The sequence below is a fragment of the Eurosta solidaginis genome, chromosome 3 (assembly GCF_040869045.1).
Source record: "Eurosta solidaginis isolate ZX-2024a chromosome 3, ASM4086904v1, whole genome shotgun sequence".
Taxonomy (NCBI): Eukaryota; Metazoa; Arthropoda; class Insecta; order Diptera; family Tephritidae; genus Eurosta; species Eurosta solidaginis.
The window spans coordinates 174,663,197-174,688,222 of NC_090321.1; the positions used below are offsets into that span (position 1 = coordinate 174,663,197).

The 25,026-nt window shown below is 35.1% G+C and overlaps 1 protein-coding gene across 1 annotated transcript in view; it reads right to left on the reverse strand.

Annotated features, from left to right (window-relative positions):
- Window positions 1-1,352: 1,352 nt before the first annotated feature.
- Window positions 1,353-25,026, reverse strand: part of Sin3A (SIN3 transcription regulator family member A) — a 127,872-nt gene continuing 104,198 nt past the window's right edge. Inside the window, 2 exon segments of the mRNA XM_067773904.1 lie at window positions 1,353-2,249; window positions 7,760-8,188. Coding sequence (XP_067630005.1) covers window positions 1,626-2,249; window positions 7,760-8,188 — 1,053 coding nt within the window. The 3' untranslated portion in view covers window positions 1,353-1,625.

A 25,026-nucleotide genomic window follows, 5' to 3' on the forward strand; every position in this document is an offset into this window, starting at 1 on the left:
TGAATATTACATTTTTACCTCCAGCTCACAATATCCAGATTAACCACGACGCTAAATGTACGTTGTGGATGGCGTAAGCACAACTCTATGAGCGTCTGTTCAGACTTTTTTTTGTCGCATATGCGGCTTTGACCACTTCTTTGAACTGTGTAAATTAAAAACTGACAATCTTAGTGGAATTCTATAATGTCTGAAGCGCCCAACAGGCTATTTATTCGCATGACAATCGAGCTTTTGTTGTAGCGATAAGGTTACTCCCCGAAGGCCTTGGGGAGTGTTATCGATGTGATGGTCCTTTGCCAGATACGGATCCGGTACGGTCCGGTAACACAGCGCCATTAAGGTACTAGCCCGACCATCTCGGTCGATTTATATAGCCACATTAAACCTTCAGGCTATCCCTCGCTACCTCACCATCAAGTTCCATAAGGAGTTTGGGTTCGCCAGAGCCTCGTTTGTTAGTGAAACGGAATTCGCCGCTCGAAGGTGAGGCTACACAACCCCTTGAGCTAGTACCCAGTGGTGCCAATACACCTTAGCATACTGGATTTATGGTGAAAAATATATTCTTTTATTTCTACAGGTATTATTGCAAAGTAATTGGGTTTGTATACTCCCCATTTAGTAAATTACTACGAACGGGTGAAGTGCCTAACTTTCTTACGAATAAAAGTTCAGTATGAAATATTTCAATGTATTTTATGACAAGTTGAAGACGGTGAAGAAAATGTCATGGTTTGGGAATGTTCGTGGGGAATTTTCAATGCATGAACCGTTTCGTAGCAAAAACATTCTTAAGAACATTATACTAGGTCATGTGGAGAAAAATTGCTGTGAAAAAGTTTTGCAAAGTTCCACGCAACCCTCTCGTTTGATCTGAAACCTTATGAAAATATAAGAGAAATGGTGGGCATTAAGGTTCGGCGCAGAAATTGAAGAAAAAACTACTCGATACTCAAACAAGCAGTATTTGTCATGTTAAGATGTCAATAAAAGCAAAGGAATGAATTGCCCTTTTTTCATAAATATGTAATTTATCAAATTGTTGGTACTAAATCTATAAACTTGTTGCTTCAAACTTCCAGCAGCTAGTATGTGTTTATCCTGAATTAAAAGAACCTAAGATGCTTTAACTTAAATTTAGAGTTTTATTGAGTGAAAAAATGCCCTAAACGAAATTTTGATGCTTTAGTGTTTTCCGACGCTTTACTTATATTTAGCAGGGTATACTTGCAAAAACTAATAACACATATTACATTCTTTTCACACTCTTTTTCTAATGCTAATTATAAAGAAGCAGCCATATTGTTTCGAAAATAAATTAGCAAAAAAAGCACAAACAAATAATAAAATTCTTATATGCAAAATTGTGTATTTCTTAATGCCTTAACGGGCTTTAATTTTTTTTTTTTTTTTTTTTTTTAATTTTTTGTTATATGCGCTTAAGTTGCAAAACTATATACGAAAACTGGGCACCAATCGATTGATTGAGAGCCGTAAAAAGCTATGTACATGAGTGTCTTCTTTTTCAATTATTTGCAGACAATTAAACATATCTTCACATACTTTATAGAAAATTAATCGATGTAGGAATATTTTCCGCTCTCATTTGTATGTCGTTTTCTTCAACTTTCTAATTGTCTATTATTGCTGTTAATAGCGCTGCCGCTGCTACTGCTAATGGTAGTGGTGGTGGTCAATTTAGATGCATCCGTTGCTGAAGGCGATGTTATTGTTGTGATTGCAGTGACACTTGAAGAGCCACTACTACCACCATGTTCACTGGCAAGAGTTGTGGCTGCACAAACTGCTGCTAATGATGTAGAAATATTTGATGATGATGATGGCGGGCCACTACTATTATAGTGAGTTGATGAAGTGGTTGCGGGAGCCGTTATAATTGTGGTTGTTAATGACGATGGTGCAGACTCCGCTGCCAACGCATTACCTATATTACCACTACCAGCACCACCGAAGTTGCCACCACCGCTGTTGTTGCTATTCGCAGCGCTGCCGCTAAATGTCACCTTGTATCGGTTATAAATGCGATATGGTGTACGTTTAATATCATTTTGTGGTATTAGTTTTGTTCTCAAAGCCCAATTTATACTATTACTATTTGGCACAGTTTTGCCGAGTAGCCAATCGTTGCATTGCTTTTGCAATTGGTCGCTTACATGTTCTGTCAACCATTTTTGTGTGAAACGTTGGAACTGTTTGTGCTTACGTTGGGTTACTTGTGAATGTGACTGAAAAAAGAAAAACGAATGTGGCTTAAACATGTAAATGTATGTATATAAAAATAAACATATTTTTCTAAGGCCTTTTTTCAAATTATCTTTTTTTTGATATTGGTTTTGTGTGAGCTGGGAAACAAAATAAGTTACCTAGTTGATAAAAGCGATTTGAGCTTGATGGAAACATCAGGTGAAGTAAATAGAAAAAGATGGAAGATGTACGTTAAAAAGGGAAGCGGGTATTTTCATCGATCAGAAGAGGGTAAAACATTTACCCGCTTTGAAAAAATTAGAGTACAGTTAATAGATAACCATAACGGAAACTGTTTTTCCAGCATAACAGTGCCACCTAACGCCGATGCAAAAGGGGAGTTTACATTACTGATAACATTGACTAAAAATAAAAAATAATAATTGGCCACTTAAACTGGGATGAACAGTAAAATTCAATGGATGTGGCCAAAGTAAACTGAACTCAATTTCAACTGCAGTTGAAACTTTCACTGAAAACTGGACATAATAGGGAGATGTGTTATTCATATAGATATACGAAAAAGGACACAAATCGGCGGCGGCGGCGTCCGGGCGTTACTATATTTTCTACTCATTTAAGAATGTTTAGGCCATTTATTGTTCATGCGGAAAATTGGCCGAAAGTGGTATCAACGGATGCGCATGACTGCCAGTTATAAGAATCCAATTGCGAAATTTAACTCTTTAAAACTGTTCAAAAAAGTGAGTTCGGCTAAATTTTAGGTACCTAAACTAATATTCCATTGGATCTTTCCAGTACTGCAATAATTTAGGTAAAAAGCTGTCAGAACTGTGCGAGTTAAATAGACAACCTAAACTATTTTTTATGCTAGGAAAACGATAAGAAAATTTTACATTTTTCCCGTTTGCAATATTTATGCATGCACAGAGTAGGGAGCACTACGATCCATGACAGGTAAATAACCTCTGGATAGAAAACAAGAAAGCGGGTCCGGGGAAGTTAGCCACTTTTTACCAGCTAGTGGAGAGGAATGTCCACCACGATATTGCTTACACTCGGCATGCCAACTATATCTCACTAACATTCTAGGTCCACATGGCTCGTCATTGTGAGACGATTGTGATGATCCTCATTTTGCAGTCTTTTAAATCCAGCATCCACCAGAAACCATTTGAAGACTCCGCCAACAGCAGCACACTATATTGGAAGCCCAGTCGCCACACCAACTAAAGCACCAGCCATCGTGCACCGAACAATACGGTACATGAACGGCAAAAGCGCATATCGACAAAAATAAATAAAAAAGTATGCTCATAAAAATTCTAAATTTTTATTTTGCACTGCCTTACCGACAGTTTCAAGTGATTTAGGTTTTTTGTGTATTAGCTAGCAATTCAGGCAAACTCACACACAGCCTAAGGCTGTGTTGACCCAAATTTCTACTTAAATAGAGAAAAAATCGAAATCACTGGAAACTATCGAACAGGCAGTGCAAAATAAAAATTTTGAATTCTTATGAGCATACTTTTTCAACCTAAATTCAAATGTCAAATTTCAAAAACCAAAATATTGATTTTTCAATATTGCATATGCAAATAAATTGCCCTTGTCCATTCAATTTAAGTAAATCATAGATCATAGAGCGATGATCCCTGCTGCGATTAACCCTCTGTAACATACTGTAGACCACAGGCAACATACCATTTAACCTTCGTAAATTCACGCAGTAATTATTTTTTCGTTTTGTCAAGCATTGTAGACTGTAGTCTACGTTTCATTCTTTCTACGAAACATGTGTTTGCTCATAAAGTACCGTTAGAATTTTCAAAGTAAGTGATATTGTCAGTGAAGTGGTAAATTTTATACACTGTGCAAGTGCTACATATAAATAATATCAAAAAAATTGTTTTTGAGGATATTGTGGAAATTTTTTGTAAAAATATATAAGGTAAGAGTTCAGAGTTTATTGTGACACTATTTGTTTTAGATATATCCTCAGTATTTTGTCAGTGCGTGGTGTTTAGTGTTTGTTGCTTGTAGGCTACATTATGTGAAAAGAGGAAATATCTTGAATGAAAACCGTGACTCCGTTACTTATTATTTGTTTTTGTTTAGGATGTCTCGTCGACTACGATCTCTTACTGACAGCGAAATCGCCTGCGCCCTCCATGATGATTACGCAAGTGAAGATGGTCTCGACTTTGATGATAATAGTTTGGCTGACCCTGATTTCGACCCAGATTTGATCTCGGATTTCGGAGAGCTGAATGAAGACTCTTTTGAAGGCGAATTTGATGTGGATGAATTAATAGAGTACGTGAACGATGACGACCGTAACTCCATTCATAAAGAAGCGGTAGAGGTCGCCCATTTCGGTCATAGATCACAAGTACTTCAGCTCCTCCATCAAAGCGACAAAAAACTGAAAAGCTACCGTTACTTTGGAAGAAAATGTGTTTAAAGCCTCGTTTACTGGAAACGATTCATTGACATCTGATATCTTGGAGCTTGAGGCTCCCATTCAGTTCTTTCTTTACTTATTTCGACCAGAACTTATAAAAACAATGTTGGATGAGACAACCCTGTATTTGCACAGAAAGATCTAAACAATAATTTTAGAGTATCTGAGATAGAAATCCGACAGTTTAATGGTGTCGTATATCGTATGTCACTTGTCCAGCTACCCAGGGTAACCAACCATTGGAGTTCCATCCTAGGCATAACTCCAATTCCATAGCTTATGTCTTGTAACAAATTTGAAAAGATACGACAAAATCTTCATTTCAATGACAATAGCAAATGTCTTCCAAGGAGCCACCCTGACGTTGACAGAATCTTTAAAATACGTCCCTTTGCGGACTCCTTGAACGAAGCATACGCGAAAGTTCCAATAGAAAGAAATTTCCACCTTTCCTAATCGCTAACTTTTCTGATAACTTTCTTTCCACTGTTGCTCATTGTTGCCTGTCGGCTACACTCCCCTTTTTATAATAGTATCCATACAAAATAAATTTAGAAATAAACCGACTTTTTATTCACGAATCTATCCGATTTAATTGAAATAAAATTTTTTGGAGGTGATGAGTTATAGAGGGTTAAGGTCCGATCGATTGTACGTGATGGTGAGCTCAATTTTGTTCAATCTGATGTTGGCGACACAAGAATTGGATCTTTCTCAAATATGGACCGCAATCTGAACATATTTGGCAGCCAAGTGCACTAATTGGCCTAAAGAAGTTATTGGAGGCGTACCAACATCACAGCAGGCATGCTTAACGAAGTGACTTCGTTTCGTTTATTAGCGTTGATTATCGTAACGAAATGATATCGTTTCGTTCGTTAAGCATGCCTGCATCACAGTATTGAACTGGAGATTGTGGAAAAGGTTATTGTGCACGTGCTCCACTATGTCCGGAAAAAAGCCTTATAAAACGGAGCCACTGCATTTTCTTGAACTGCTATCTTGGGATAGGTACTTACCGCGGACCATAATTGACCTCTGTTCTTTTTAAGCGTGAAAACGCATCGAAAATACCAAATTTCCCGTATTGTTATTTTCTTAGCAGAAATAAACAATTTAGGTTTTCAAATCAACTCGCACAGTTTTGACAGCTTTTTCCTAAATTATTACAGTGCTGGAAAGTTCCAGTGGAATATTAGTTTAGGTACCTAAAATTTAGGCAAACTCGCACACAGTCTTAATAACGAATTCAAATAAAATTGTCCTAAGTTGTTAAAAAAGCAAATTTCCCGAAAAAGATGCCAATTAAAAAAAAAAAATGTATATCCCGATTGGCTAAAAGATAAGCGAAATCAGTGATGCAAAATCCTTTAGTAGGTTGTAGGGGCATAAACACTCCTTTGAAATGATTCTTACCTCATACTTAAGTTGAAGATATATGTACTTGAGCAGATTTGTATTCAAAGTCAATTTTCTTTGCTATCAAAAAAGCCACAACTACCTATAGAGACTACGTTAATTGACTGTAATTACAAATTATTGTGTTTAGAAGAATAATTTTCTTAGAAAATAGAGAACAATAGTATATTGCTATTGCAATTTGCAAACCAGCAAACCAGTATAGATACAGTATTAGACAATATACCGCTAAGAAGTATATATGAAAGAACTTACGAGCTTTTATAATGAATTGCCTTTTCTTCAATTGATTAATCACCAACTGAGGACGTTCAAATGTAGGTTTTTTTATATGGTCCATTGGCAACACTTATTTAGAACGATGACAATTCTCGGAACAGGGATGTTGAAATATTTGTCATTTGCTTTTTTTATTATTAAATTTTTTGGAAAAATTTTAATAAAAATACTTTTTCATTTAATTTCTTTGTGCTTTATTACCATTTAAATAACGAAAAAACTGGTCATCACCGACAATAATTAAATTTGTGTGTTGATATTTTGAAGTGGTGCAACCAGGTGATATTTGAGCGGGTTTTGTCCATGTACGACATTTTTCATAATTGATTGGTCCTAGAAGTGTGTTCACACTCAGCCATGGCGCAACGATACAAGGTGGCAGCATGGGACAGCTGATTATAAACTTTTTTTATTTGATTTGATACATCAACTTCGGGCGCAGTACGATATTGACATTTGTCCATCGAATTTACAAAAACAAAGTACATGAAATTTTTATTTATGTTTGTAGGTATGTCACCATGCTGCCACCTTGTATCGTTCCGCCATGCACTCAGCAAAGGCTGCATTCATTTGAATGCTTATTCTGTTCATTCAATTACTTCATTCTTTCTTCGAATGAGTTCAGGAGTGCAGTCTTTTCATCCACTATTGAATGAAGAATGGGTTACCTTTAAGCCACATTCCTTACCAAGGAATTAATGAATGAATGAAGAAACAGCATTCTTAAATCAATGACTTAAATTTTTAAACGATTGCACAAGTTTACAGCTCGGCCAAGCACCTGCCATTACCCACATGTCTTGCGCGAAGTATATTTTATACCTATGTATCCATTTACTATAAAAATAAAATATAATATAAACAATTTTTTTATTTTCAAAATTAGACATCTAAATTTAGAGCGAAAAGTATGCACGACGGGATGTTAAAACCGACTCCGAACGGCATCTGCAGGCAGTAAATTCTAGCTGAGAAGCTTTTTATGGCAGAAATACACTAGGGAGTGTTTGCCAACCAACTGCCGGGTAGGGACGAACCCTAATTGTTCCAATTGAAAAAAAAAACTTGTTTTAAAAGCTATATCCTTCGGTGCGGTGAGCGTAGAACGCTACCACTATATCACGATGGTATACTTAAAAAGCTTCTAACTGACTTAGCACGAAACGAATGAAAACGTTTGTTTGCCATGCAAGCATATGGCAATGCATGCTGTAATGCGACACATACGGTAACAGGAATATTTTCGGTTTCACCCGAGTACATACATACATTCTAGTTTATTCACTTTTTTTATAAAATGTTTAGTAATGCTCTGTTATTTATTTTTCTTCATCTTTTTTAACATACTACTATTTAATAACTCACCATTTTCGCGCGACGTACTGAGTCCCATTTGAATAGTTGCAGATTCTTATTAATTGTGATCACTTGTCGTCCAGATGCATTAAATTTTATTTCATCCCGATCATTTACAAAATACTTTTCAGCTCCACTTCCAACCACTATGCTACCCAAACGCTCTGGCGGTCGTTTATTCCAATTCCATGATGGATCGGCACCAACGGTTGATGGGTTGTTATTATTGACGTTGACAGATGATAAAGCTTCATCTGGAGTGCTGTTGCTGCCAACACCACTGGATCTCAGTCCATCGGAATTTGTTAAAGCAGCTGTAGGATTACCTACTGTCGATGTTGTCCTAATCTTCTGAAGACGCGTTAGTTGTTCGGCTTGTATGCAAGCAGCACGTTTGTTACGTTTCAGGAAGCGGGCTTTATGTGCGATTTGCGAGTCCTGTGAACAAATAAATAACGAAAATTGAAATCTGGCACTTTTCTTCTTTAAAATGTACATACATAAATTTATACAACTAGTGTATTTAAAATAAATGCAATACTTAAAAAATATACGACTAACCGACTTTTCATTACGCTTCGACTTGTTTGTAACAATTGATATATAGTTTTTCTTAAATATTCGTACGTAAATTCGAAAATACATAGCATTAGAATAATGGACAAAAGGCCTACCAACAAATTAAAAATTTTTTTTTTTTTCACATACATATCTGCATGTAGATATAGCTTTTTAAAAGTGAAATAGTTTCGATCCATTTTAATGTCATCATATTGTTTCGAAAATACTGTTGGGTAGGGGGGCCTTTGTGACTTAGCGAACGGAATACTTAGGTCTACGAACTGTTAGAAATAATAAAAGTTTTCCAAAGGCTAATGTTTTCATATTAAGTTTCATTTAGTGAGTGAAGAAATATCGAGATATGTTTTCCTCCACTTACATGGATATTAAGCAGTAAAAGAGTCAATTATTAAGCAACTTGGTCCTTGTTCTTTGTAGAAGCAAGTTTTGTCGTGTATTCATGTTTATATTTTGCTATAGTTTATAGACGCTAAATATCTCGCGCATATCCATCATCTTGGCGTGCTGATGGCTATAAGGACTCGGTTCTACACTAATAGCGTTTTCTTTTCTGAAATAAGTTTTTGCCTAAGTAAATGTTCAACATTTATAGTGCATGCAAAGAACATAAATGGCTACCCCGTATTAGCTGATTTTCACAAACGCACTGTCAATGATAATAAAAATTCATTAGCAACGATTTCCTTCATTTCAATTTTCTTCGCTAAAAATTTGTGAAGTTACGAAAATAAATTGTCACGATCAGCTGGTTTAGCAGAGTTGCACTGCGACACCGCCATTTTATGCAGAGTAAAAGTGTAACGCTTTTGCGTTGTGAACAGGCAACAATTTTCACAAAGGACGAAATACCCCGTAAAGGCGTTACCTGCTTTTGAGAATAGAACAAAATATATTTACAACCCTTGCGCGGCGTACAAAAAACTTAACACTTTTGCCAGAAAAGAAAACGATATAAGTTTGTATTACTAAAATGCACCCTTGCAAACTTTTGAAAATTTTCAACGACAGTTCTCGTTTACTTAATTTTTCTTATATATGATGATTTCATATGAAAACCGATATGCATTGAACCCGACACCCTCAGATTTTGATGACATTTTGTATACACAGGTACACTTTACATATACAAACACAACCTCATTTTTAGAAATTGCATTTTTGAAAAATTGTGGGCGTGGCAAGGTGTCAAAGTTGTGAAAAATTATGGTAATAGGTACTTTGGAGCTGTGATAACTACGGAATAACTCCACCAATTTCAAAGATCTTGGTACCACTGGAAAGGTATTCTAATCGCCTATCGAAATCGTTTACTGAAAAATCATTTTTTGTTTGTTTTTAAATGCTTGATCTTTGTAATTTTTTTCAAGTTTAGTTTTAAAAAAACTAAAAAAAAGGGATTTCAGCAAAATAAAAATTCTTACAGTATACGTTTTCAAAAGCCTATTTGAATACCTTTCTAATGGTACAAAGACCTTGGAAATCGGTTGAGCCATTCCGTAGTTAACACAGCTCAAACGTACTATGATATAAAATATAGAGATGAATTTACTTAAAAAATTTTATAAAAAAAAAAGAAAAAAACGCCATTTTAGTTTTTGGAGATGTTATATATATTAAATAGACCTTTCTAATAAAAATATATTTTATTTTAAAACACTTGGCATTTGAATTGTTTTCCAAGTTTAAAATTTTATTTTTGAAACAAAAAATTGTTCAATGTAATACAATTTTTTTACAGTGTATATTTTCGAAAGCTGATTCGAATACATTTCTGGTATCAAGATCTTTGAAATCGGCTGAGCCGTTCGGTAGTTATCACAGCTTAAAAGTACCTATTATCAGCAAAATATAAATAAAAATTCTTACAGTATACGTTTTCAAAAGCCTATTTGAATACCTTTCTAATGGTACCAAGATCTTGGAAATCGTAGTTATCACAGCTCAAAGTACTATGATATCAAAATATAGAGATGAACTTACTTAAAAAATTTTATAAAAAAAAAGAAAAAAACGCCATTTTAGTTTTTGGATATGTTATATATATTAAATAGACTTTTCTAATAAAAATATATTTTATTTTAAAACACTTGGCATTTGAATTGTTTTCCAAGTTTAAAATTTTATTTTTGAAACAAAAAATTGTTCAATGTAATAAAATTTTTTTACAGTGTATATTTTCGAAAGCTGATTCGAATACCTTTCCAATGGTATCAAGATCTTTGAAATCGGCTGAGCCGTTCCGTAGTTATCAAAGCTTAAAAGTACCTATTACCGTAATTTTTCACAACTTTAGACACCTTTCCACGCCCACAATTTTTCAAAAAAAGCAATTTGTAAAAATGAGGTTGTGTTTGTATAGGTAAAGTGTACCTGTATGCAAAATTTCATCAAAATCTGAGGGTGTCGGGTTCAAAATGTGCCTTTTTATAGGTTTTGATATGAAATTGATCATATATCAGTCCGAAATATGTGAAAAATATGAGCCTCAGAAATATGATCTATATATATGTACGTCTTTTATGACTCGGATATGATGAAAAATTTGAACCTTATGCTAGGAGCGTTAAAAAAAAAACAAAGGAATTTCAGAGTAGATATTCATATTTTAATTCGGAAAAAATTTTCGTTCTAATTTAGTATGGACACTTTTTCTTGCATGGAAGATTCGCCTAATAATTCCTGAATTACCCGCATAAAAATATTGTTTGTAAGTATTTTGGACGTTTTTGATTACAGCAACAAATTGTCTCCGCGGTGTACCCCAATTAGTGTCGAACCTCCATGTGTCTTAGATTAACGCTGATGTCAGTGTGCCCCACCTTTAAGGGGTTCCATTTCAAATATCGTACTTTCCACCAAGGCTTCCCAATATTCTAGCCCATTTTTATTGCCTGGGATCAAAAATCCACCCTGGTCCTTTATATAATGCATAGAAATAACTCCGAAAACAGTCATATAAGAAGTAAGAAGCGTAATAGCAGTCTGATCGTGCTCCTATTTAGGATAACATAATGTATGAAATAAGGCTGATATCGGACGACCATTGTAAGAAGGGAAATACACTAATTTCCGGCTCTGAAATGAGGCCATGGTTAGTCTAAGCGCTCTGATTTAGGTGTATTTTATGACACTTTTTCGACTCCGAATGTTTGCTGTGGCGGTGGTTGCAATCACAAGATGTCCAAAATACTTACATCGATAACATGCAAAGACTTCCACCTACAATAAGAGGAAATGCGTCCATGCGAATGCAAAATAGAAACAGGAAGGCAGATTATAACAAAAACAACAACCCTTTTCATTGCCGTTTGAAATATCATATTGTGACGAATATTAGTGACACTAAGTGATACTCACATCACTAATCTGATACTAAGTAAATAAAGCCACAACAACAATAAAGCAAGCTGCCACGCTTGTATGTACGTAAACAAATTAATCATTATGTCTACACATATGTCCATACAAGCAGCGGAGAGAAACGCGCAAACACATGCATATATCTGAGATAACTCCAAAAGTAGGCAATCATCGGTGGAAGTATCACTCACATATACACGCGCATATGGCTATGCGAGAAGCTATAATTGTGCATCTGTAGTTATAGCTGATGAGTTTATAGCTGGTAAACAAGTAGTAGATTCTAGAAGATAGAAACGCCTAGAAGTATGCGAACGAGACATCACAGAGTATAAAAGGGGTTAAAGCTGAGTAATCAGGAATCAGTTTGATTTAAGCACGCTATCTGTTGAGAAGTAGAAGCGTTATTGTAAAGAATATTTTGCATTATTGAATATTGGAGTTATTTATTCAACAGTTTAGTGATTTGAACGTTAGCAGGTTGCAAATAAGCAGAAATACTATAGATTCGTTACAATATATATTATGTTTAATTGCTGTTTTTTGTACGGCCCCCTTTTCGCTCTTATTTCGAATCCAAATCTATAAATAAAGTTTTGGTTGTAAAGATGGAGATTCGGGCTATTCGCGAGCTTTGGACAATTTTGGTCGTAGTGCTTTTGTTTAGCTATATTTTATTAAAATAATTTGTTTAAATAAACATTGTGAGCACACAAAGAAATCTATTTGTACTATGGTGAATATTTGCACTGCATTACCGGCCGTTGCTACCATACACCAAATGGCAGCGCAGCTGTAAGTTTTAATTGATTGATAGAACAGCTGTCTTCTGTTGATATTTGATAAGCGACTTTTATATTGGTTGCGCAAGATGCGCACGGAATTTGTATTTCAAATCAAATGTCTCATATGAAAATTTTATAATTTTCTTCCTGACTGACTTAATAATTTTCGTTTGCCCAAAATTTCGTCGAATTGGAGTCATAAAAGAATCCTACGTGATCATATTTCTGTAGCTCAGATTTTCACATTTTTCGGGCTCATATCGGAAACCTAAGTTATGAGCGCGCAGAGAATGTTTGTGGGTATTGAATGCCTAATGAAGTCAAAAATCTAGGCGATTTCGTTTGGAGTTTCGTCAATGTAACAAATGAAAATCAAAAATATCTGATTTTAAATAATTTACGAAAGAGAGAAAAACACCAAAATAAAAGCAAAATCTTATTTTTTCAACAAATGATTATATGTATTAAAAGAAATAGGCACATGAAGGCACATTTTAAATACATTTGTAAGAAGCATAATAAATTTGGGGGCTGTGGCGGGTGCGAAATGGCCGCATGAAAAGGAAAAATTAATTATTTTAACAAACAAAATTGTGATTCCATTAAGTTTCTGTGCAAAACTGGTATTACATAAGATATATAAATTGTTATTTTCAGTAAAACAACCGCACTCACAAACCGATTGTTTTAGATAGCCACTAGCTGCGCAAACAGAGTACCAGGTCAAACGATGTATTTTTCACGACTTTGTTTATATCGTTCGCATTCGAAATACATTAAATAAGAATAGCAGACATTTACACACAAATATTTATTATATAATAACCAAAATTGACGAAATTATATGTGACCTGGAATCATAAAGGGACCCTTTTGTGCGAAAATACTGTTGTTCGCTTTTTGAGTGATTCTTAAAGGAAATTTACGCTCTTTCCAATTGAACAACCCGCAGTTTTCTATCTTTCATAGTTTTTTCACAAATCGCATTTAAAGCCAAATCGGATTTGAAATATTTCGATCCATGCTCCACTACCGGAGTTTTTTCCTTATTATTGCATTGTCATCGGGTTCTGAACTATATTCCAAGCTTCAAGCTTGTAGCTTATCGGGAAGTTACATAAATTTTAATTACAAAATTCGTTCACAACGGCCGGCCGCTACACAGAGTCAAGCTAAGCAAAAACTTTAAACGCGTTTTGTCCAAGTGTTGGTTACATTTTGCATTCTCCATCTTCTTTTGACAATCCCTATGCCCATGCAATGAAAAAAATAATATCAGCTGATGAAATGAACCAACCATATAATTCAGCCATGCAACTGTGAAAATGTTCGGTGACAACTGCTAGTAACCAGTTGTCAGATTTTGAGGTCTTTTACAACCGCACTAGCACAGAGTTGTAAACGGTAATGTCACTGAAAGTTGTGCGATTAGACAATTTCAACAAAAAATTTTATTGACAGTTTCAGTTTTAATCTATAATACCAAATTGCAAATTTTCAACTGAAAGAGAGTTAAGTTGTACACCTTAATAGGGGCAATAGATACTTTTATTCATTGTTTGGTGATGTTTCGCATGTTTCAAAAACGAATTCATCAGGTCGCTTTCCTATTTCTATTTTTTTTTATTTATTTTTTTTTTCCTATTTCAATTTCGAATTGATTATTTGGAAAAAAACAAATGGCGTATACATGCCGTGGTAGAAACCCAATTTTTGTGCCACACTTCATATGAAGCTGTCAAACTCATTAAAAAAAATTATGGATCTAACTAGTGTGTGTAATACAAAACTAGTGCGTTATTAATCGATCGCTATAGACGGAAATTAAACATTCACCCTTATCGCGAGTTTTATTTTCACCCGAAAATATTCACAGTTTTCGTTCACCCTATCGCAGAGGGTGGCGAAACAATTTTTCGTGTTCGAAAAAGATTTCGCCTTATCGGCAACTCTTTGTTCGGGCGAAATGAACAGCGGGGAAACCCAAATTTGTTCACTTATATTTTACAGGTGAACGAGAGGAAAACAAAATGTAGATGTTTTGTTTTGAAATTTGATACTTTTATAATTATATATATTTTATTATTATTAGAAATAAATCAATAAATAATGCACAATCGGAAGCTGAGTGGAAAAAAGTGAAATTCCTGTATTGATAAGTATGTAAATTCTATTTTTTTATGACAACGTATCAGTCGGCCAAGTTATCCATAGTGGACAAAGCAACGGTTCCAAAATGTTGCGCACCTCACTGAAACAAGATTGGCTAAGACTCACTTCATATTCCTTTCCAACGCATTTTCCCTACGCGAAAAACGAAGACATGTACTCAACTTTACAATTGGTGGAACTCCAAATTTTTGCTTCAATGGTGGCAAGGAGTTGGTAAGAATATCTAGCAAATATTAAAATGCCGGCTTGCTTAGGCTGTAATATTGGCGAAAGCTAATTGAAAAAAATGAACTTGTTATCCAAAAGTGCTGAAAAAAGTAATTTTTAGCTTACAGTGAATCATTCAGCTCCAAAGGGTTAGAACTGCCCCTTAATTTCCTCCGAATCGGTTTCACATTTATATTCTCCCCGCGCTCAATTAGTACCAACCTAATTTCAATACTAAACATTCTTTTATACATTTTTTATTTTTATTTTTGTTGTATTTTAAGGAAATATATGCTTGATTACAAAATTTACACAATTGTAAGTAAATTATTTGTTCACTGCCAATTCACAATAGAGCATCAGCTGTTTCGAAGTGAACTTTTGTTCGCCCGAAATTGCCGATAGGCGGAAAAAGTTCACCCGAACAAAAGAAGTGAAGGCGAACACTTTTCCGCGTGAACTTCGCGATAAGGGTGATTAAAATCCAGGGAGTGCTAGATTTAAACAATTGATTGTTTTTTTTTATTGAATTTTTGCTTATAAATTGCTTACTTCTTTTTTCGTTTCGACCAATAAGACAAAAACAAATGTGATTAAAAATTTGTTTTCGGTCACGGCTCATAGAAGACTATGTGGCTCAGAGTTGATGGGAAAAAGAGATAACGCTATGGTTATAATTCAGCGCAGGATCTAAAAAATGTCGGCCTGCTTATTTATCTTCGGCATCGAAATTTGTATACTTACCTTAGCTTATTTCAAGTGTTGGTATTGCGTATTGAGAAAATTATAACTTAACTCTGTTGGTTCTATTTTTATCCAAAAATACCTTAATTTTTTCCCAAATGATATTAAAAAAGACCGTTGGTATTCTTATCAAAACAATTGTATATATTTAAGTAATCACCAATAGCTATCATCTATGTATTTGGCATGGTCATCTTAAGTTTAAAGATTGCCTACATTTCAAAAACAAAAACTGACAACATTCAACTACTTTTTCAAATTGCTTTTTTTTAAGAATATTAAATGTTATAAAATTATTTTACTTAATGTATTTAGCGTTAATATTATGTACCTAATATTTGTATGTGGTGTGAAGTAAAATTTTAGAATGCTTATTGTACAGTGCGAAAGAAACAATATAGCACCCAATACTACACATATTGAAACTTGCTTATAAACTTAAGCAAATGAGTTTTAAAACTCTTTACGAAGAAAAAAAAACAGAGCCCAAAGCGTAACATACGATGACGGATCGGCAACCATACGAAGAAAATTACGTGATACGTCACACGTATAAACAAAATGGGATTATAACATATGATAGCAAACGGAACGTAATTTATTTTCAATTCACAATAAATTCTACTATCCACATTAGGTTGGATTGTATTTGTAGCTCACAATACATTTTGAACTGTCAAATGGGTTGCCAAAATATAAAAAATAAAGTAAATAACTGCGATCGATAAAATTTTATTGTTTTGTTTGAGCTCCAGTAATAGCGAAGGCGATGAAAAGATAGTCCGAAGGCGGTTAAGGGAGTGCAGTGGACTTATCGAATAAAGCGTAAGCATATCATTTATGCATTATATCTTTGTAACAAAAAATTATTGCAGTTTCTTGAAGAGATTTCGCTTAACTTAAGAAGCTTTTCGTTACTTTCTGGAGAAGTTACATTTGAAGCAAGCCGATACCAAAGCGGGTATCTCGCCATGAATTCCGTCATTATTTCCTTTTGGCGTGGATTAAGCTTGTTTGACTTCGACCTTTGTTAATAATAAGAGTTTGACATTTCTTATTGTACTTTACTTATTCATCTATTTTAACAATTGTCTTACATTTTCAATTAAATTTGTGTGTATACGATCGCCAGTTTGTGTTCGAATGAAAGTGGAACGGAACGTGTACGTTCAGTCACTCGTCACTGTGACTATAATTTGTTTGTACGATATGGGTATTAAATGAAAGGTGTTAATGAGTATTTTAAAAGGGCGTGGGCCTTAGTTCTATAGGTGGACGCCTTTTCCAGATATCGCCATAAAGGTGGACCACGGGTGACTCTAGAATTTGTTTGTAAGATATGGGTATCAAATGAAAGGTGTTAATGAGTATTTTAAAAGGGCATGGGCCTTAGTTCTATAGTTGGACGCCTTTTCGAGATATCGCCATAAAGATAGACCAGGGGTGACTCTAGAATTTGTTTGTACGATATGGGTATCAAATGAAAGGTGTTAATGAGTATTTTAAAAGGGAGTGGGACTTAGTCCTATGGGTGGAGCCTTTTCGAGATATCGTTATAAAGGTGGACCAGGGTTGACTCTATAATGCGTTTGCACAATATGGGTATCAAACGAAAGGTGATAATGAGTATTTTAAAAGGGAGTAGGCTTTAGTTCTATAGGTGGACGCCTTTTCGAGATATCGCCATAAAGGTGGACCAGGGGTGACTCTATATAATGTGTTTGTACGATATGGGTATCAAATGAAAGGTGATAATGAGTATTTTAAAAGGGAGTGGGCCTTAGTTCTATAGGTGGACGCCTTTTCCAGATATCGCCATAAAGGTGGTCCAGGGGTGACTCTAGAATGTGTTTGTGCGATATGGGTATCAAATTAAAGGTATTAATGAGGGTTTTAAAAGGGAGTGGTGGTTGTTGTATAGGTGGTCGCCTTTTCGAGATATCGCCATAAAGGTGGACCAGGGGTTACTCTAGAATGAGTTTGTACGATATGGGTATCAAATTAAAGGTATTAATGAGAGTTTTAAAAGGGAGTGGTGGTAGTTGTATATGTGAAGGCGTTTTCGAGATATTGACCAAAATGTGCACCAGTTTGACCCAGAACATCATCTGTCGGGTACCGCTAATTTATTTATATATGTAATACCTGCCAAGATTTCAAGGGTTTTTTATTTCGGCCTGCAGAACTTTTTCATTTTCTTCTACTTAATATGGTAGGTGTCACACACATTTTACAAAGTTTTTTTCTAAAGTTATATTTTGCGTCAATAAACCAATCCAATTACCATGTTTCATCCCTTTTTTCGTATTTGGTTTAGAATTATGACATTTTTTTCATTTTTCGTAATTTTCGATATCGAAAGTGGGCGTGGTCATACTCAGATTTCGGACATTTTTTATACCAATACAAAGTGAGTTCAGATAAGTACGTGAACTAAGTTTAGTAAAGATATATCGATTTTTGGTCAAGTTATCGTGTTAAGGGCCGAGCGGAAGGGCATACTGTCTATAAAAACTGGACGTGGCTTCAACCGATTTCGCCCCTTTTCACAGAAAACAGTTATCGTCCTAGAATCTAAGCCCCTACCAAATTTCACAAGGATTGGTAAATTTTTGTTCGACTTATGGCATTAAAAGTATCCTAGACAAATTAAATGAAAAGGGGCGGAGCCACGCCCATTCTGAAATTTTCTTTTATTTTTGTATTTTGTTGCACCACATCATTACTGGAGTTGAATGTTGACATAATTGACTTATGTATATACTGTATAGATATTAAATTGTTTGTTAAAATTTGACTTAAAAAAAATTTGTTTAAAAGTGGGCGTGGTCGCTCTCCGATTTTGCTAATTTTTGTTAACCATACATATAGTAATAGGAGTAACGTTCCTGCCAAATTTCATCATGATATCTTCAACGACTGCCAAATTACATCTTGCAAAACTTTTAAATTACCTTCTTTTAAAAGTGGGCGGTGCCACGCCCATTGTCCAAAATTTTAGCAATTTTCTATTTTGCGTCACAAGTTCAACTCACCTACCAAGTTTCATCGCTTTATCCATCTTTGGTAATGAATTATCGCACTTTTTCGGTTTTTCGAAATTTTCGATATCGAAAAAGTGGGCGTGGTTATAGTCCGATATCGTTCATTTTAAATAGCGATCTGAGATGAGTGCCCATGAACCTACATACCAAATTTAATCAAGATACCTCAAAATTTACTCAAGTTATCGTGTTAACGGACAGACGGACGGACGGACATGGCTCAATAAAATTTTTCTTCGATGCTGATGATTTTGATATATGGAAGTCTATATCTATCTCGATTTCTTTATACCTGTACAACCAACCGTTATCCAATCAAAGTTAATATACTCTGTGAGCTCTGCTCAACTGAGTATAAAAAATTAAAAGGAGCACGACACAAATTGGAAAACAAGATCGGTCCAAACATGTTAGGAGATATATCGCCCCTTGTATTTATTTATTTATAAGGCTTCCGGACTGTACTACTACAGTATTATTTATCACTTGTGCAGTTTTAGCAGCTTTTAAATACAAATGTTAAGTTTTACTAAGGTAACTGTACACTTTTTTTCATACACTTGTTCTTCAATTCGCGATACGGGAAAACTATGAAAAATCAGTCGGTGAAGAAGCCAAAAGAAAAACCAGAATTGATCACACTCTCTAACGGTGTTTACCCATAACTTTCTGAAGCCAATATATCTTTTGGATGCTAACTTCGAAAAACGAAGAAAATAGGTTTGCTTATGGATAAATCGCTACAAAAAATTGTTTTGGTTCAATACCCAGCCGAATGTTGTACAGCCTTATCGGAAAGAGATTCAAAGACAGATGTGCAGATGTGACAGCCAGTTATTTAGAGTTTAATAAAATCTTAAGAAATTTAAACTTTGCTTTATATCTTCTTCAATAAAACTTGCAGTATTTGCACTGTCTTTATACAAAGCCTAAACCTGAATCAAGTGGATATCCAACATCATTATCAAGTTATTCTGTAACTCCCATAGTTCTCATGTTGAAAGCCAACATCAATCGTTATTATATTTTCATATTTAAATACTGCAGTTGTAATCATATTTTTCACTTAGAGAGTCACACTTGAGAACAAGTTGAGAACTAAGTTTTTTCCAACTTGAGAAACAGGATTTTTTGCCCTCTTGGTTGAGAACGCTCAAGGTTACCCACTGTTGAGAAATAAAGCTTCATATTTGAGAAGTATGCGTACTATTAACTTGATCTCTAATGTGACTGAAGTCTAACAACTGGCCACCCGCATCCTCCATTCAGTGACGTCCTTACAAAAAAAATTTGTTATAGGCCAATATATGCACCAAGAGCAACCAATGAAAAATGTAAAAAAAAAATAATTTCACTGTCACATACAGTTGTTACTTGTTAATTTTTTTCATGTCAAGTGAAGTTGTTGTCTAGCTGGACCCATAAAACCATGATGGAATTATAGAAGGTGACGCATGTAACCAGCTTTCCTCTCTAACGTCGCCATCTTCGTCGCCCTTAGAAATAAGAATGTGGTCGCTTTAGAAAACTCCCTTTATATTCAGAGCAAAAATGTATGTAAAACTATACAAATCGCCTTTTCTGAACAAATGTACAACGGCATCACTTTTTTTCTGAAATTCCATTTTGTGTTGACTTGTGCATCAATCAAACGTGTGACAATTCTCACTTAATAATTTTGTTTATTTGAAATTAATTACCATGGTGGAATAACCAGGTGAAGTAAGCCGTCAATTGTCTCGCTCTAAATTCTTCTTTGTTCTGTCATTCGGCTATCTGAAAATTTTTCACCAATGTTGTCCCCGAAAAAGTTTGTTTTTTTGTATTTTTCAGGAGTAAAATATGGTAGTTTTAGTACTTTTTTTCATCTAAACCAGTAGGTGAATATCGATGGACCTTTACCGGATTTAATTACAGAGATTATTATTTGGGTATATTAGGTCTGGCCTTCCATAAGTAAGGTCGTGCTTAAATATTGCGTTCATATTATTGATGTTTCCATTATATAACTATTTTTAATTTGTTACAAAAAAACTGAAACAGGTCTATGTTAAAACAAACTATTTAAATTTGCGTCATATCCAACAAGAATTTTCGCCTGTGCAGCGCTACTGAAGACTTTCGAGAAATGTGCAAGAACACCAAAACTGTCGTATTACACCTTATTTATGTAAACACTTCGCTAAAACTATGTAATAAAACAATATGCTCGTTAGAACATACACATGGCGATGTCCCGAACGGGCATCTGAAAAGTTGTAGCAGCTCTCTTGGTATCTTTACTGTCAGCGAAGCCTTGGCCAGATATGTAAACGATCTCTTCGGGTCCGGAGCCCCTGCCTACAGTTTGCCGCAGCGTCGAATTCAATGTTACGTGGCCAAAAACGGATTTTGTCAAAGCTCAAACATCTCAGGTTTAAGGGATCAAGACTAAAGCCAGAACCTAAATTAATATTCCACCAAATTAGTATACTTGCTGCCTTGTCCGTCCTCCTGTTGTGTGCTGAATATATTTTCCCATTATGTAACTACCTTAGTTAATACTCCAGAAGAGGAGTATACTCTTAACACACGTCCAAAAATGTCGAGAAAGTGTTCAAAAGGCACGTTTTGACTTCGGTACCAATAATCTGAGCAGTGACCCCGGGCCGCTCCAAAACCGGAGGTAGGTCTCTTTTTCGCAGAACACTTTTGTCTATAAAATTTTAAACATTTTTTTTTTTTGCAAATATCTTTTGACGTTAGTGAAATCTTTCAGGTTATTGATACCGAAGTAAAAACATGTCCTTTGGCACCTCTGCCGGCATTTTTGATCGTTTATTAGCATTCGACCACTGTCCTAGGATATTACCAGCAAAATTGATGTGTTCAAAAGAAATTTATAAGCTGCAAACGTTTCAAATTTTAAAAAAGCAATCTTCATTTCATAACTTTTATGATTAAATCGCGCAAAAATCAATCTAAATACACTCCTTTCTGTTTTTTATCTTTATTGAAAAAGTAGGAATTTAAGTACCATTTCAAAAAGGGCCCCCCCCCCCCCCCCCCCCTTTTATGCCCAATTTCTTGTGATTCAAAAATACAACCTGGAGCTCACTGGAGCTAAGGGCGGTAGATATGACAGCTGTCAAATCTTCCGCCACCTTCTACCATTACATTATGCATAAAACATTGTGGATAAAACAAATGTGATACCTTCTGCATAGACGTCAAAATTACAAATAGAATGGATCACCTGATTTTTAATTGTCTATCGCTGTCTCATTCTGTATCTCTTTCTATCACCCGCTGAATATAGCCGGCCCTATGCGCCGCCATATTGAACATCCTGTCAGGCAGTTGACGGATAAGATATCACACTTGTTTTATCCACAATGCCATAAAAGTTCTTTCAAAAAATTTAAAAAATAAATTTAAATTCAAAATTAAAAAAGGCTAAATACTGATGAGAGTAGCATATCATGAAAAAAAAACTTAATAAAATCATTAAACAGATCGTGAGATAACAAAAAATTACGACATTTATTTCCAAAAAACTTTGTAAAATAATAAGTTTGTATTATCTGATATTGTTCGGATGGAAACTAAAAAGACAAACATATTGATCAATGTTGTTGTTGTTGTTGTAGCGATAAGGTTGCTCCCCGAAGGCTTTGGGGAGTGTTATCGATGTGATGGTCCTTTGCCGGATACAGATCCGGTACGCTCCGGTACCACAGTACCATTAAGGTGCTGGCCCGACCATCTCGGGAACGATTTATGTGGCCACATTAAACCTTCAGGCCATCCCCTCCCTCCCCAAAACCCAAGTTCCATAAGGAGCTTAGCGTCGCCAGAGCCTCGTCTGTTAGTGAAACAGGATTCGCCGCGGATAGGTGAGGTTGACAATTGGGTTTGGAGAAGCTATATGTTGCGCTGGCAACCTGCAGGGTTGCGCTACACAGCCCCTTGAATCTGGTATTTTAGTCGCCTCTTACGACAGGCATACCTACCGCGGGTATATTCTGACCCCCCCCTAACCCGCTGGGGGAAAATATTATTGATCAATGTAATGTGCTTTGGTGTTTTAATTTCTGTATTTCTTTTATTTACTTATTTTTTTTTTTTTGTTTTTTTTTTTTTTTTCAATTAAAGTTTGAATTTGCGTGTGTAAAATCTGATTGTTTCGATTTTTTTGTGCAAATCACATGTATCAACAATATGTATGAACATATTTATGTGTAGGAGTTATATTCTATTTATATACCACTTTCGTATCTTAATCCCTTAAGCAAATTATCTTATTTACTTTTTTTACGTTAATTATGAAAAATTTAATAATAGCTTCAACTTAACAATATGATTTTTTAGAGTTATGGATTTTATGCCTTGTTGGGGAGTTTGACCTGGTACGAAAAAATCGAAAAAATCGAAAAAATGAAAAGCATTAATTAGTGATTTCAAGCGAGTTGATCAATTATAAAATGCTGTTCCTATTCGTCTAAAAATGTTTGTATTGCTATTTCCGGAATTTCTTTACTTTCAATATGCATTGTTTTTAAATACGTTCTTTCTGTCGTTTCTTTATTCCGAACGAAAACAAAATCTCCGGACGAATAGTCACTTCCATTTTAAGAATTGAAGAAAGTTGTACTTAATGGCAAGCCATGGCACAAAGAAAAACCAAACACACTCCAAATAAGACTAAAAACAAAAAAAGACAAAAACGCAAAATTTACAAGAATATTGTGTATTTTGCAATTGCAGCAAAGAGTAAAAAAAAATACAATTTAGCTAATATCTAACGAGGCAAATAGTTACTTGAAAATACAAAATGATAAATACCATAGTGTAAGACCAAGTTTACACCCTGGGAACTAGAGTATTTTCTGTAAAATTTTCACGATTAATTTATTTTGTGCTTCCAATTAGAGATTACATTCTAGCGGTGAAACTTTTCTATGAAAAAACCCGCATCTCTAAAATTTTTTCACAATTACCGATTATAGAGGGGAGGAATTTATATGGGAAATCTTGTTACATATTTAACAATTATGAGTTAAGTACGAAAGTGAAGATAATCTCGTTATATGTAAACTAGGTCTAAGAGTAGATAAAGACGCTTATCGAAAGGCGCTACATTGCACTAATGCAATCGTGTAAAGCGAGGTTGGCTTATTGCGGAACAAAAATATGAATTATGTTATGCTGGCTGGCAATGGACAAAAAATGCTGCTGGTAACCATAGCAACGGGCGATCGGCGGTGGTCATGCTCACACGTACTTGTCGACTTCGCGTTGATGAAAATCAAATTTTTTAGATTTTTTCGCTTGACATCTGGTCTATTTGATCGTTGCCAACGTGATTGACATGCATTAGTGTGTTAGTTTTGTGAGTACGTGAAATGAGCAAGTTCACGGAAGAAAAATATTTTACGTTGAGGTTTATTGAAACCTACGAATGCAAAGGTCGGATGGAAAAAAAAATAAGGTAATTTTTAGTGGCTTAAGATTAGCATCTTATTATATTAAAATTGAACAAGCTGCAAAACTGCATACTCGAAAAAATTCTTTGAAAAAAGTTCAAACATTTTTATGAAAATTCACAAAATTTACAAGCGATAAAAAATCGTCATCCGATGACATGTTTACGTCTGCACGCGACGAATTTTCAATACAAATGGCGCTTGATGCTTTCTGTTTGTGTGGTGGCCGGGCAAGCGACAATCACCCGATACGCACACAACCACCCTTGCTATGGTTACCAGCAGCATTTTGTGTGCGGTTGCCAGCCAGCATAAGAGCTATCGCATTGCTTCTGTTGCGTTTTTAGGCGGGAAGCGATATTTGTGTACACAGAATTTATAACCTTATATATTAGACTGACAATATATTTCAAGTGAAAAGCGATACTTAAATAAATAGTAATTATTGATATTTGCCAATAGGAAACTGTAAATATAATTTCTTATCGACAATGCTAAAAGTTATAAGAGAAAGAAGAAAGCTTGACGCTTAAAAAGTTATTAAAATAAATATAGCTTCAGTTGGTATAAGTAGTAAGAATAAGGGCTTCATTCTGTATTGCGAACGATAGCTCAAAAGAACGATTAGCCACCAAACGATTTCGTCTATCAATGGTATTCTTTATCATTTTCGTTCGCCCTTAACGTTTCTTACTTTCTGTTGAATCTGCACACACAAACGACATCTTACGTTTCATCAGGCAAACGCGCTGGTTAAACCTTACTGGGGTCTAAATATTCTTCGGAAGTATGGAAATAGGGGCCCCCGCGTGGTAGCGTGAGTCTCCGCTTAGACAGTGGAGGCAGCCACTTCAACCTAACCTACTTTCTGTCAATCAGGAAGGCGAAAACAATTGTCAAATGATGTTAAAAATTGT